The sequence below is a fragment of the Balaenoptera borealis genome (assembly GCF_965194805.1).
Source record: "Balaenoptera borealis genome assembly, chromosome: 8".
Lineage (NCBI taxonomy): Eukaryota > Metazoa > Chordata > Mammalia > Artiodactyla > Balaenopteridae > Balaenoptera > Balaenoptera borealis.
Genome location: NC_138865.1, coordinates 9,551,494 through 9,567,986, shown reverse-complemented (window position 1 = coordinate 9,567,986; position 16,493 = coordinate 9,551,494). Strand labels below are relative to the sequence as shown.

General features: G+C 40.9%; 1 protein-coding gene across 5 annotated transcripts in view; it reads right to left on the bottom strand.

Annotated features, from left to right (window-relative positions):
- Window positions 1–14,908, bottom strand: part of KIF13B (kinesin family member 13B) — a 192,235-nt gene extending 177,327 nt beyond the window's left edge. For 4 of the 5 annotated variants that reach the window (XM_082402760.1, XM_082402761.1, XM_082402762.1 and 1 more), the window contains exon 1: window positions 14,757–14,908. In XM_082402760.1, coding sequence (XP_082258886.1) covers window positions 14,757–14,811 — 55 coding nt within the window. In that variant the 5' untranslated portion in view covers window positions 14,812–14,908. The remainder of the gene's footprint in view (window positions 1–14,756) is intronic. The other variant, XM_082402763.1, reaches the window with a different exon arrangement.
- Between the last annotated feature and the right edge of the window lie 1,585 nt (window positions 14,909–16,493).

The following is a 16,493-nucleotide window of genomic DNA, read 5'->3' as shown; positions in this document are numbered from 1 at the left end:
CCGCAACAAGAGAAGCCACCGCAATGAGAAGCCCATACACTGCAACAAAGAGTAGCCCCTGCTCCCGCAACTAGAGAAAGCCCACATGCAGCAACGAAGACCCAACACAGCCAATAAATAAATAAATTTATTTTTTTTTTAAAGTTTAAAAAATAAAAAACCACTGAATTGGTTGAATTATATTATACGTGAACTATATCTCAATAAAGAGAAACATGGCCACATCATGTTTATGTTCTTATATTCTTCAAAATTTCTGACCCGAAGTATGAAACTGTTTCTCTTTGCCTTATCTCTATTACCGAAAGATATGCTCTAAGGAAAGAAACTGCACTACACTGGAGCCATTTTGTATTTCCCTAAGAACCTTGGCCAAATGTCAATGTCAAACTCATTATAACTTTAGAGTATCTGCACTGCCAGGAAAGATGATTTCTATTTTGTTTCCTTTAACTTATATAATTGAGACAAATGCAAACAAAAACAAAAATTTCCCTCCCCGTGCCTACCACAACTCAACCTTTCTCACATCAGTTATTCTACATTTGTTCTCAAAGATATAATCTAGAAGTACCAAAAATTTAGTGGTCTTTCTTTTAGCCAATACATTTTTCAGGCAAAGAGAAACTGAAAACATCAGAGATGTGTTTTACCCAGGTGCGGAAGACTAACCTGGAAAGGCAGATGTTTCCCTGTGGTCAACTAGTATGAAAGCCTATTTCTAATACTTCGTGTTTAAATCCACTCTGTACTACCACAGAAATGCTGCAAGAAAGCCTCGGTCACAATGCAAAAACTTTTCAAACGTGCATTTTTACTTCTTTCTTTCCTTAGGCCCAGAGCTCAAGAAAGTTTGCAATCATTGTACTTTGTTAATACTACCCCTTAATGACCTCTAACCATACTGTATTGGCTGACCCTGTGCAGTCAAATCTATACTGTACACAAATGCTTTATCAAGGCTCCAGAAACTGTACTGACTCAGAATCTCCAACTCACCACCCACCACAAAGTTAGATATTAGGTTCTTGCAAGAACGTTAGGTCTGAGCAAAGGAGCTGCATGTATAGTTCTGCACGCAGAAGTACTCATCTAGAAGGCATGCCTGCAAAGCCGTAGCTCACATATCTCCCCCGCCCCCACTAGCGTTTTGCCTTCATTTCAGATGATCTGGAATTGAAAAAGGATTCAAACATTTTCTTTCCATATTTTGTAGGCTTTTTCCCTATACTCTTCACAGCTCCTCCATCCTGCCCCTCATGACTTCATTAGACACACTAATAGTTTGAAAGCATTAAATGGCATGATTAAGGAACCAATTCCTGGAAAATCCTATATAATTCAAAGAATCACCTAATAACTAATATATCCAACCTAAACTCATTTTGTCCTAAAGAGTACAACACTTACAAATGTCCCTACATTTAACACCCAGTGGAGGTGGCCTTCAAAATATAAACAACTATCTTCACTTCTTTATTAGCTCAGTTTTTACTACCAAACAAAATTCCCACCCCAACGCTGTTAAAAGAAGGCTTTTCACAAGACTGTTTAGAATATGGGTGGAACATCTAGGACACACACTCAAGCAAATAAGAACAGTGAGATTTGAGGAGAGTCTAAGGGTCAGATATATGAAAAGCATTTTATCACCAAATGCCACCAATGCTTGAATGAAATTATACTGCTACAAAATTCTAAATATGACACCTTCTCCATGGAAAACTTCTTGCTCTATACTGCTTAGAAAGCAAAGCTGTGATTAAATATTAATTGATTAAATAGCAATACCAAATTTAGGCCTTAAATTTAAGGCAAATTTAAAAAAGAAAAAAAAAATTTTAACACCTACCAAAAATCCAAAACATAAACATCTTCCTCTTAGTTTGGAACAATACTTAGATTAAAAAGATAAAGACCCAGCTGCTATGCACTACCTTTGCAAAAATAGCGTTAAAGTACACCCATGTTCATAGCAGTATTCACAATAGCTACAAGGTGGAAGCAACCCAACTTTCCATCAATGGATGAACGGATAAACAGAATGTGGTATATATATTCAATGGAAGATTATTCAACCTTAAAAAAAGAATGAAATTCTGCTAAAACATGGATGAACCTTGAAGACATTATGCTAAGTAAAATGAACCAGTCCCAAAGGATAAGTTTTGTAGGATTCCACTTATATGAGACACCTAGAGTAGTCAAACTCAGAGAGATAAAAAGTATAATGGTAGCTGCCAGGGGCTGGGTTAAAGGAGTTAGTATCTCATGGGCATGGAGTTTCAGTTCTGCAACATAAAAAAGTTCTAGAGATGGATGGTGGTGATGGTTGTACAACAATGTGAACGTACCTAATGCCACTGAACTGTACCCTTAAAAATGGTTTAAGATGGTAAATTTTATGTTATATCTATCTTACCACAATAAAAAATAGCACTAAATACTCATTATTATAATAAGTAACACATGGACAACAGTTTATTCTCAGTGAAGCCTAAAATTATGAGATTGGGATTTAATTAGTACTATGTCTGAAAACCAATAAAAAACCAGAGTGATCTTAGAGTTAAGTAGTGCTATAAGTTTAGGTCATGACCAGTCAAGCTTTATAGTACTCAGAACCATGAATTCTTTGATGTATTCATGAGTCCCTTAAAAAAGAGAGAGAGGGACTTCCCTGGTGGTGCAGTGGTTGGAAATCCACCTGCCAATACAGGGGACACAGGTTCTACCCCTAGTCCAGGAATATGCCACATGTCGTGGAGCAACTAAGCCTGTGCACCACAACTACTGAGCCTGCGCTCTGGAGCCTGCGAGCCACAACTACTGAAGCCCACGTGCCTAGAGCCCGTGCTCCACAACAAAAGAAGCCACCACAATGAGAAGCCCGCGTACCACAACAAAGAGTAGCTCCCGCTAGCTACAACTAGAGAAAGCCCGCGCACAGCAACGAAGACCCAACAAAGACCCAATGCAGCCAAAAATAAATAAATAAATAAATAAATTTTAAAAAAATAGAGAAAGAGAGAGAGAAAGAAAGAGAGGAAGAATGAAAGAAAGGAGGAAGGAAAGAAAGTTAATTTAGTCCACTAACATTAAAGATCCCATATTAGTTCCCAAACAGTATCTTTTTCTAGGTCAAGTTCCTCAAGAGAATAAAATATCAACAGCTGACAATTCAGCTTACTCAGCCAGCAAATTAGTCACCCTGTAAAAGTGAACAATAATTTGAAACAAGTCTTTCTTCAATGCATAAATCAGCTATGGCTCTTTCTTCAATGACATCATAGTCAAAGATAGGCGGGGCGTGGGAGACTCCCTTTATATAACTCATATTCCACCTGGGGAAATGCATCATTCTCAGTGTGGACAAAATAATTCTGAGTTGCCCATTCATTAACCTGCTTTTCTAATTCTCCAGAAAATTAACAGTAATTTTCAAACGAAATCTACTACTCAGAAATATAAATGAACCTCCCTTTACCTATGTCACATTCCTAAAAAGCTATAACTTACTGTTAAATTCATGAGGGTCCATTTTTAAAAGGAAGATAGTAAATTATTTGTAAGATTCACATTTTAATTAAATTGCAAATTTTGCATGCTGTATATGGTTGGTTCTATTTTCAACTAAATTGTGTCATGTGCCTAATATTTTTACATGTCTATGCATGCTGATGATATTCATAACTCATATTTCATGTATGAAGCACTTGTTTTCCCAACTGGAATGTAGTATTCTTACTTGCAGAATAGGGAATAAGACTTACAGTTCTTTACTATACTTACAAGTTGCTTGGGACCCACTGACCCAAGAAAAAAGAAAATTATGTGATGCCACAGAGGTAAAAAGCAAATTAGTAGTTTGCTTTCTAGTAAGAGATATATAAAATATCCTAATCACCTACTTTTATGTTTTTACCAGTGAACATGAAAATCTATTCAATAAACAAAAGATAAAATAGAACTGAGTTCTAATACAGCTAAAGAAAAAACTGAGGAATGAAGGAAGATCCAAGATACGACGCCTGATGGGGGGAAGAAAGATTATAATACCAAAATAATTGAAATAATCTTATGTGGCCCAAAACATAAAATGTGTATTTTCAAGAAACCAGTCAACTTCACAGGGTTAGAAAGCAGGTATTTAAAAACTTATAAGGCAAAACCAGAATAGCCAAACCAATCCTGAAAAAGAAGAACAAAGTAGAAAGACTACACTCAACAATTTCAAACTTACTACAAAGCTACAGTAATCAAGACAGTGTGATACTAACCTAAGGACAGACGTATAAATCACTGGAATAGACTTGAGCATCCAGAAATATGCTGTCAACATTTATGGTCAACTAATTTTCAACAAGGGTGCCAAGACAATCCAATGGGGAAAGTATAGTCATTTCAACAAATGATGATGGGACAACTGGGTATTCACATGCAAAAAGACAAAATTGGACCTCTACCTCACACCACATTCAAAAATTAACTCCAAACAGATCAAAGTCCTAAATAAATGTAAGAGCTAAAACTATAAAACTCTTAGAAGAAAACATAGGCATTAAATCCACATGACCTTGGGTTAGGCAATGGTTTCTTAGATATCAAATCAAAGGCACAAGCAACAAAAGAAAAAAACATACATTGGACCACATCAAAATGAAAAACTTTTGTGCTTCAAAGGACACCACTGAAAGAATGAAAAGGCAACCCACAAATTCAAGACAGTATCTGCAAATCAGGTATCTGTTAAGGGACTGTTACTCAGAATATACAAAGAACTCTTAGAACTCAATAATAATAAAGACAACTCAATTTTAAAAATAAGAATAGGGTTTGAATAGATATCTCCGAAAAGATATGCAAATGGCTTAATTACATGAAAAGATGCTTAATTAACATCACTAGACATTGGGGACAAATCAAAAATCATAATGAGATACCACTTCACACCCACTAGGATGGCAATAATCTGGAAACTTCATACATTGTTGGTGGAAATGTAAAATGGTGCAATAACTTTGGAAAACAATTTAGCAGTTTCTCAAGTTAGAGTTACTATATGACCCAGCGATTCCACTTCCATGTATACACATACTCAAGAGAAATAAAAATATACAATAACTTATATATAAATGTTCATTATTCATTGATAGCTTAAAAATGGAAACAAGCCAAATGCCCATCAACTGATGAATGGGCATCAAAATGCAGCATATCCATATCACAGAATATTATTCAGCTTTAAAAAGGAATGAAGTATTGATTCACGCTACAACATGGATAAATCCTGAACACACTATGCCAAGGGAAAGCAGATACAAAAGTCCATACGCTACATGATCCCATTTATAGTAAATGTCCAGAAAAGGCAGATCCACAGAGACAAGTAGATTAGTGGCTGCCAGGGGCTGTAGGGAAAGGGGAGGGTGTGGGTGTGGATGGAGAGCGACTGCTAACGAGAGTCTCTCTCTCTTTGGGATGATAAAAATGTTCTGGAGTCGGATAGTGCTGATGGTTGCACAGCTCTGCAAACACACTAAAAGCCACTGAATTATACACTTCTGATACGTGAATTACATCTCAAAAACAGCTGAGAAGGAATGGTCCCACTGCCCTCAATGGATACAAATTATGGTCCAAGTCCTTCAACCGCACTTCTAGACACTCACTACTTTGAAGATCCCAGCCAACCCAATTCTTCTTACTCTCAGTTAATAACCTCACATTCTACCTCAGCTAGAAAATTAAGCACTCCAGGGCTTTCCCATTATATAATTATCCTCTTCCCTCTATACTTCAAAAATTTCCATCTCTAGGGACTTCCCTGGTGGGGCAGTGTTTAAGAATCCTCCTGCCAATGCAGGGGACACGGGTTCGATCCCTGGTCCGGGAAGGTCCTACATGCGGTGGGGGAACTAAGCCCACGCGCCACAACTACTGAAGCCCACACACCTAGAGCCCGTGCTCTGCAACAAGAGAAGCCAACACAATGAGAAGCCCGCGCACCGCAACGAAGAGTAGCCCCCGCTCCGGCAACTAGAGAAAGCCCGCGGGCAGCAACAAAGACCCAACACAGCCAAAAATAAATAAATTAATTAATTTAAAAAAAATTTCCCTCTCTATTGGCTATTTCTATTTATAACAAGGCTCAAACATCTCCCAGACTTTGGGGGGAAAAAATGCCTGTTCCTAACTGCACCTCTAGAGACCGCTCTTTACCTTTCCTTTCTATATGAAGCTTTTTTGTTTTAATTGAAGTAGAACTGATTTACAATGCTGTGTTAGTTTCAGGTGTACAGCAGTGATTCAGCTATATACATACACACACACATATATATTTTTTCAGATTCTTTTCCCTTATAGGTTATTACAAAATATTGAGTATCGTTCCCTGTGCTATACAGTAGGTCCTTGTTAGTTATCCATTTTATTTATAGTAGTGTGTGTATGTTAATCTCAAACTCCTAATTTATCCCTCCCCCCTTCCCCTTTGGTAACCATATGCTTGTTCTCTATGTCTGTGGGTTTATTTCTGTTTTGTAAATAAGTTCATTTGCATCTTTTTTTTTAGACTCCGCGTATAAGCAATATCATATGATAGTTGTCTTTCTCTGTCTGGCTTACTTCACTTAGTATGATAATCTCTAGGTCCATCCATGTTGCTGCAAGCGGCATTATTTCATTCTTTTTATGACCGAATAACACTTCTACATGGAGCTTCTTAGACGAATGCTCACGTATACACACACTGCTTCCATATAGACACACACACTGATTTCTCAGCCCACTACCAACATGCCAACACCAATTCATTCATTCAGTCAAAATTATTCTTCTGCCATTTTTTGCCCTGGGCCTCCACATTACCTTCACCAGCTTTTCCTTATGCCTCTCTTCTTGGCCTCTGTGACCTCGTCCTTCACGCATGCCTTAATTTGATGTCTTATCTTCTAAATATAATAACAACTCGCAAATCTACACGTATCTCTAGTCCCTTAGTTTCAGACTCCTGTACAACAGCTTTCTGCATCCATCCTCTTGGCTGCTCTTCAGAACCTAAACCTCAACCAGTCTGTGGCGTTTCTTTCAGGCATGCACGACATCTTAGCTGTAGGTGCAGTGCATGGCACGTGATAAGCACTGACTAAATGTTGTTGAATGTCCAAGAAGAGAGCCCATGATTTCCCACACCTCCACCCTGAAACCTGCTTCTCCCACGTTTCTGATCTCAGTTAATGACACCAGCACTCGTTCACTCAGTTATCTAAACCAGAAGCTTTGCAGTCTTCCTATATTTCCCAAATCTCAGTTGCTTTCATACCACCTTGACAAGTTCTTGCTGGGTGTGTCTAGACTGCAAGGCCAGAAATGCTCTTTAGCCCACCCACCTCTCAGGAATGCGTTTGCAGCCAGCAACCCTCAGGACAAACAGCAGGCTTGCTTACCACGTAAAAGCAACCGAGTCCCCCAGCTCAGCGCTCCTCAGATGCAGCCCAACCCGCTGCTCGCACAGCATCCATCTGGACCCCTCCATGTCACCCCTGTGGGACCTGCAGGCAAAGGGAACCGCTCCTGCCACCTGCTGCGCCATAAATCCTCTGACCCAAAAGTCCTGTGTCCTCCTCCAGCACTCATGAAACAGAAACAAGCTAATGTATTAGCTTGTGAGCAAGATAAAGACACAGCTTAATTTATCTTCCTAAAGCATCACTGTTAAGTGCCACTGCTCTATTCAAAAACCTATACATTTGCGACAACACGGATGGACCTTGAGGGTGTTGTGCTGGGCGAAGTAAATCAGACAAACACCACCATATGATTTCACTTATATGTGGAATATAAAAATAAAAAAGAACACACAAAACTTACAGACACAGAGGACAGACTGGTAGTTACAGAGCGGAGGAGGTTAGGGGTGGCGAATGGGTGAAGGGGGTTAATTGTTTGGTAACTGGACTTGTCGTTATCGTGGTGATCACTTTTTAGAGTTACCTTGTACACCTGAAACTAATATACTGCTCCATACCAATTTTACCTAAAAAAAAAAAAAAAACTATAGCGACTGCACTCCTCCAACTCTGTCTGAGACCCTTCTGAATCTGCCTGTACCTCACCCCTCTTCACACCCCTCTGCTCCCCACAAACCTCTCGACTTCAGTGAGGCCACCTTCCATCACTCTTCTCATCCCCCACTACCTATATTCTTCCAGCTTTTCCAAGAAAGAAACAGAATTTCAGGGCTGGGGCTCTGAAGTTGAACTGCCCAGGTTCCAATCCCCAGTTTCTCCACTTGATAGTTATGTGATTTGGGGCAAGTGGCTAAGCTTGTCCAAGTTCCCATTTTCTCATCTATAAAATGAGTTATAATATAAATTTTTCCTAGCATTTTTGTGAGGATTAACCTAAAATAATCTAGTTCAGTGCTTGCGACCACGTCGATGCACAGCAACCTCTCTTTAACTGTTAATTACACAGATACTGTCTCCTTCCTGCTGTCTGAATTTTTACAGCCAACTTCCTCACTGTTCTTGCTTAATTCCTACATCCATGTTTTGCTAAGTCCAACAACTCATCTTGTGAACCCCACCTGCCATGCCTTCCTGTCAATTGCCTTCAACCCGTTCCTCATCATTCTCAAGCCCCACTCCCATTTCTTTAATTCATAAGGCACTGCCATCGTTGCTTTGTGTACTATACTCATAACTGATTCACCTGTGTATCTCTTACTACCAACAAGACAGTGAGCTCTTTTGGTCAAAGGTCATGACTTACGCTTCTCATATATCCTGCACATCTTTGAAAATTACGCAAGCTCAGGAATGCAATGTCCCTCTAAAGATCATCATGTCCAATATAGTAGTAAAAGCACAGGTTTTAATGGCAAAACAGGTGAAATTCGGGCTCCAAAATACTGGTTTTGTAATTCTGGGAAAGTTACTTAACCTGAGAGTCTGTTAAAAAGAAATTCTATAACTACCTTTCAAAGTTTTGTTTGAAGAATAATGTATAAAAAGGAATGAACTCTGTAGTTCACAAACAGAAAGCTCTCAAAAAGCAGCTATTAATTTTTTCTTCAATCAACACATGTTAAATTGAATAGGCAAATTCATTACTACCAGCTTTTAAAGATACCTACAGCTTCTGAGAGCTAAAGCCCAGGACCAATTAAGTCATGGATTTCGTGTCCCATATACCAGTTAGTTTCACACACTTCCCTAATGACTACACTGCTTCTCTCAGCCAAGCTTTTTTAAGAATACGCTTTGTTGAACACAAGGGGAAGCTGATCAGCAAGCACAGAGATCAATAACGAACCCATTTCCCTCACTAAACAGCTCAATCCATCTGCTTAACCAATATTTTTGCCAGTGGTTTCTTCCATCTTCAGAACTTAAGAAATGGAAAAGTTGACGTTAGTCATTGTTTTATGGGGGGGGGGGTGGTGAAAGTAATGCCAATTCAAACAAGTTTTGATTTGATTTGATAAACTTGTACTTTCTTCTCCAAAAGCCTCTGGCCCTATATGTATAAATCGCATTTTTCAGTCACGGAGTTGACAGCAGAAACAAAAGAATGTTGTGATAGATGTGTGTCTCATCCTCCATTAGCATCTCGAGCAGATGCTAACAAAACAAGCATCTTCTGTTTCAGAAAATATGTCAGAAATTTCCATCCACAGTCATCCCTAACTCCAACACCAGTTATCTGAGAAGGCTTAAGAACCACCAGTGGGCTCAGGGTCAAAGACTCCTTCCTGTTTCAAACAGATTCTCCCACCCAACCCTGCACCTTGATTCCCAAGGATCACCTGTTTTCCTCACTGACAGCCAGGGTCTTCCAAGCTTCTTCCTACTTCCTCAGTTTCACCTGTCTTTTGATTCACGACTGCTCACTTGGTTTTCACTGGTCTCCTTACTCTTCCCATTCACATGGCTTCATTTCCACCACACACTTGTTTTCTAGCTATGCCCTGAATCAGTTACCTACCCAGGCTTTCAATCTTGCCCTGAGATCTGGCAATCTTTCTCATCATGCTTATGTCCAAGACCCACACGAAGTTCTCAAAAGCGAAACAGAGCACATGGACCAGCCACCCTGAAGCCAGACTTCTGGGCCCCCTGCAACTTCGCCTGACCTTCCTAATCTCATCCTTCTCCAGTCAACCTCACGGAACACTCCTCCCTGTGTTAGCACAGGCTAATCTCATCTCTGTGCCTAAACTTGCCTGGCTCATTCCTGTCCCCAAGCCTTTGCTCTCAGGCCATACTTCCTTCTCAAAGAACCAAATCCCCACCCTTCCCAGCAGGCACCATAAGCTTCCTCCCTCCACAGAGAAAGAAGCCTCCCCTAATCACCAGGTTTCCAGGGATCCTTCACTCTAAATTCCTACATCTCCCTATCACTCACCTGGTACTTTTAATAACTAGCAATCTGCTGAAGGTGTTTACCTTTTAATCTTATCTTTTCATGTGACGGTCATTTCCTTATGAGCATAAACCATAAAGTGCACTTTTAAAAACTGAATACTATAATACTAGACAACACTAAGAGAAAGTTTTTAGGAAATAAAATTCCCCCAACAAGATCAGTCTCATTTTTTCATGTTTCTTTCTAGCCCTTGCCCATTCCTGTTTACGTTTTTAACATAGTAATAATCATAATAGTAGATTCAACCATATAGTTACACATACTGTTTTACATTCTGCTTTTTCTAACATAAAAAAGTCTTCCTCGTTAAATGGTTTTGATTTTCATTTTTAACGTCTATATCTTATCCACTGAGATACTAGACTGTGATTCACTTAAGCACTGACTTCTTTTCCTAGTTAGACATTATGTTATTCTTTGTGTCTTTCACTGTGTTGATTCTTCTCCTTGATTTTCACTGCATCAAGTACTGAAAAATGCAAAGCAAACCCTTGAGAAATACCTGTTAAAATAAATTTATTGTCCATGCTTCCTAACACCCGAAATAACCCATTTCACTGTTTTTTCTCTCTAATTTCTAATGTAATTTCTGGTTTCATCACCTTAGGCTAGGTAGACAGCAAAGATATTTCCCAAACACTTTTTATATAGATTTATTTATTTTGATAGTTAATCTCATACATATTTAAACACGGGAAGCCCCTTGAGGGAAGGCAATAAGATCCCACACTAAGATAAGGTAGACACCTGGCAGGCGTTCAATAAATATTAAATATTTTTTAAGCCATCTGAAGTTATAAAATATCGAATTCCTGAACAGGAGAGTGTCGCTGATCTAACTAGTGCCATCAATCATGCTTGTAAAACTTTCGGCTCATTTAATCATTTCACTGGTTAATAATGTATGAATGGGTGTTCCTTACAGTATACAGAACACCACCAAGTCACCTGGTGACCTGTACAGGTCTGAGAGATGACAAACAGAACTGCAAATAGAACTCCCAGATCTCATGACAAAACAAGCTTAACCTCTTTTACTTTAGCTGTTTAAGTTCATACTTCAAATGAAGAAAAGCAAAAATAAAAGTTGTAGTATTAAAACTATGTAAAATTACATATGCATGTAAGTACGGAACTGGAATGAAAATAAGAAAATGAGTGTGAATAGTTAAGGTGGAAGAATGTCAGAGACATTTTCCTTTTTATTTTTTGTTTTCTTAGTATAATGTTAAAATGTATAACAAGAAAAATATTCCCGACAAAAGCATATTCATTAGTCATTACAATAGCAATTACAATTGCTATTACTGAAGTAGGGCCTAATGCTGAATGTTCAAATAACTAAGTTTCCCAATCCCACATGTAATTTAGCAAAAGAGACTGAAACACTCTTAATTCCATGATAAATGTTAAATAATAAACCAATTATCTACCTTAACACCTAAGCACAGTCAGATACTGAATCACATGAAGAACTTAATAGTACACTAGAAGCTTCTTGCAAATTTCAGATTTTCCTCAACAAGTAGCTAATGTGATTCCAACTATCAGTCTTTAGAGTAAAACTACATCATCCCAGGAACCCATTCTCATCTCATTCTCATTTGTGAAGAGTGATTTCTGAGGTTGCTTCCTGCACTAACCTGCTAAGGGAGAAACAATTATGACTAAAAGTTTACTATTCATCAGAATTGTATACTATTACTTAATCCATTAATTTTCCCGGAAGTAATAATTGGTCACAGTAATAATTTTTTCAAAATTACCAGAAAGGGATATGACTTTGTTTTAGCCTTTTTAAGCAAACTCTACACAGCAGTGTAAAAATCACTGGCTTTAGAATTCCACTCCATTGTATTCCACAAGAACCTCTAGATTTATGTAAATGACTACTTTATGACAAAATAAAAATAGAACCACTTTTAATTATCTGTAGTAATCACTAAAAAAAAAAAGTCCATGTGCATTCAGGAAATGTAAGGCTAGGTAAGAGACGGCACTAAATGAATCAGAAGGCAGTATACCACAAACAACGCGCTTCTACTTATAGGGTAATGGATCTATGCATAAACCTTAATTTTAAAATGAGTTCAGCCAAAGGGACAACTAACATCTTTTCCAAAGCTAAAAGTATTATTCTACGTACCCCTTGAACCTCTGATACTGACAATTATTACAATCTAGTCAATGACAATTTATAAGTAAAAAGGACAGTGCTTGCCCTGGAAAACTGAAACTCAAGGTCGGGGGAGGGGGAAGAGGAAAGAATTTTAATTATCCGAGATAGGTCTTTGGTGGTGGTGGGTTAGCTGCCTCTTTTTAGCACTGACATTTCCCAAGTTTTTCGTGAATAGGAAATTTTTTAAATGTGCCGAAATCACCCTTTCAGAATCAAATCCCAGCTAAGTTGTGTTTTCTGTTGGTTGGTGTTTTGTTTTGTTTTTCTTAAATCACTGTGATGGTAATAAAGTTGAAGTGAACTGAAATAAAGCTGCCTGAACACTCGAGGACCAGAAGCTTTCGGAAACTGTCAGAGTTCATCTAAGTTCTTTCATTTTGTCAGAGCAGGGAATTAATGAGGCAAAGGTTGAAGACCCAAAACGTGAACTCGTTGAGAACTTAAAGTAATTAAGTTCTTAGGGAAAATTCTTGTGTCATCTTGACAGCCTTAAGCCGAGCAGGGACAGGAGGAATCGCCAACTTAAAAAAAAAAAAAAAAAAAAAAAAAAAACTTCCAAGAGGACAAACCTAGAAAGCATATGTCACCTGTTGATCTGTGTATCTCAATATATACCAAAGACAGCAAAGACAACTAGAAAGCAACTCAATTTCTACACAGACTTAAACAACACAACTACAGGGTTTCCCTGGTGCCGCAGTGGTTAAGAATCCGCCTGCCAAGGCAGGGGACACGGGTTCGAGCCCTGGTCCAGGAAGATCCCACATGCTGCGGAGCAACTAAGCCCGTGCGCCACAACTACTGAGCCTGCGCTCTAGAGCCCGCGAGCCACAACTATGGAAGCCCACGTGCCTAGAGCCTGTGCTCCACAACAAGAGAAGCCACCGCAATGAGAAGCCCGCGCACGGCAACGAAGAGTAGCCCCCGCTCGCCGCAACTAGAGAAAGCCCGCTCGCGGCAACGAAGACCCAACGCAGCCAAAAATAAATGTAATAAAATAAATAAATAAACAACACAACTACAAACAAAGAAGTTGCGAAAATGACTGAGAAAATGATTGTGGTACTTACACGAATGATTCGCGTTAAAAGCCTTCTCAGCTGAAAAGTCATTTCCTGGGACTATAATGATCCCACTAGTATCACCTGGTATATATTGGAGGTGTTTCCAATATATCTCACTTAAAGTAACTTGCCCCGTCACGCTGCTAGTTAAGCATTAAAGCCAAGGCCCGGCCCACCTCCTCTGACTTGAGTCAGGTTTTCTCCATTACATTTGACTGTCTAAAGAGAATTTAAAATGTACTGTTTATCTGCTTTCTCTACCCTCCCTGCAGAATTGAGAGAATGTCTGAAAGATACAATTTCACAAGAATCTTGGCACCTAATCTATTTATTGTTGAGAGATGACGAATATGACTTCAAGCAAAAACAAAACTTTCTCAACAGTCAAGAAAAAGCGGGGGGTCGGGGGAGAGCAACTCCTCTACCCAAGTTCAATCAAAGGATTTACAAGTCTTCATGACAGTCCAGGTTAAAGGAATATAAAGTGAAAAGCCAAGAGGAAGGACTTTTGCACTAGACTGCTTTCTCACGAGTAACCCCAACTCCCTGCCCTTCTTCCTGCCACGGGCCACAGGAGTGCGGGGTCGGGGCGCCTGGGCCACCGACGTGGGGCCTGGGGGTCCCCGGCTGTCCCGGGCCAGACCGGAGGGTGAGGACCCCAGGGCGGGGGCCGCGCTGACAGCTGGCGGGCCGAGAGCGGGGGCGCGGCGAGGCGCGGGACCAGGGGCCGGGTGGGGAAGGAGGAAGCGAGCCAGGGGCGCGGGCGCCCTCCTAGAAGGGCAAGGAGACAGGAGGGCAAAAGGGCGGCGGGGCGGGCGCGCCGGCGGAAGGGGCAGCGGGCCGAGACATGGGGCCCGCGGCGCCCCGGGACGCGGTGCGGGCCAGGGGAGGGGCGTCCCGAGCAGGCGGGGCGGGCACGGGAGACGAGGTTTCGGGGTGCGCGGGCCGCCCCCCCCCCCGCCCAGACACGGACTCCAGGGGCGGGACCGGCCGGACCCCACACGGCGGCCGCGGCCAAGGGAAGGGCGCGCCAGGCACCTGCCGCCTCCGCCGCGGCGGCCCCGGGCGCGCTCGGCTCTCACCTCTTCGGTTCATGGGCCGGATCCGGACGGCAACTTTCACTTTGGAGTCTCCCATCCTGCCGCCGCCGAGGCTCTCGCTCAGCTTCCGTCTGCCGCGGCCACCGGGCAACTCTTCGGGGCTGACCGGGCGGGAGGGGGCTACGGGCGAGAGGGGCGGGGCAGGGGCGGGGCCTGTGGAGGGGCGGGGCCGGCTCGGGACTCCCGGCGGCGCCCCCGCTGCATGACGGGACTTGTAGTCCCCGTAGGTGGTCGCGGGCAGGGCGGCAGAGGTCCGGCGCGCTTCCCTCTCTGGAGTTTGTAAATACCCCTCTGTTTCTACACAGTTCTTACTTACCCTTGCAGTTAGTACTGAGACGTAAGCTGTCGATGAGCTCATATCTCACCTGAAGACAAACAGTTGAAGAGATGGCACTGGAGACCTTGCGACCTCTTTCATACTCATTTCCTGCCAATCTTAGTGTTTGATCTCTGGCTCAAATTATTTCCTCTGCCTGGATTGCCCTCCCGGCCATGTTTGCTGAAATCAGCCTTCAAGACAAGTCAAAATTCACCTCTTCTGGAGGTCTTCATAAATCCACAGGTTACCCTATACCAACCCACCCCCTACCCCCCTTCCAGTCAAGACCTTGGGCTCTGGCATCAATCTGGGTTCAAACGCGCCCTTAGCACTTTCTAACTGTGACCAAGGCAAGTGATTTGACCACTCTATGCTTGTCTTTTCATATGTAAATGAAATGCCTACTTTATGGGATTGTTGTGAGGTCCAGTGAGTTAATGTAGGTAAAGCTCTTAAAACTCCCAGGCACATAAGTGCGCAATAAAAGTCATTATTTTTGCTCTGTTATAGCATTTATGCTGCAACTATTTATGTCTCTCCTATTTTGTACTTTTAAAACCATATCTTATACGTGTAGCCTAGCCTGTAGTAGAGACCCAGTAAACATTTATTGCATGAATGAATCAATGACTCAGTGAAGCCACACTAAAATGTGCTTTTTGTTAAGCCCTAGCAGAAGTGCTAATTGGTGGCCTGTGGGCAAGATCTGGCCTGCAAACATGTTCTGTTTGGCCCAACGTTATTGGCCAATGCATGAAAACTGGGAGATTTTTACATGCAATGCTGGGCCTACATTACATATTGGGAATATCAATAGGAAATGAGTAGCAGTGGCCACCTTTATAAGAGGCAGTTCCGCCTGGAGATGTTTAAATGATAGAACAGAACTCAGAACAATTTTACAGATGAGTAAATACAGAAAGCTGGCAAGACTTGCCCTTTTACCAACCATCCTATTGTTGAAAGAGCTTCAATACAAAGAGAGTTGTCCAACAGGTTAAAAACACATTTAAGAGACTATATAGCACAGGGAACTATATTCAGTATCCTGAGATAAACCATAATGGAAAAGAATATAAAAAAGAATGTGTATATATGTATGTGTGTGTGTATATATATATATATATATATATATACACACATATATATACATATGTATATATGTATAACTGAATCACTTTGCTGTACTGCAGAAATTAACACGACATGAAATGAGCCAGACACAAAAAAAGCAAGCCCTGTATGATTGCACTTATATGAGGTACCTAGAATAGTGAAATTCAGAGACAGAAAGTAGAATGATGGTTGCCAGGGGCTGGGAAGAAGGGGAATAGGGAGTTAGTGTTTAATGAATACAGAGTTTCTGTTTGGGAAGATTAGAAAAGTTCTGGAGGTGGATG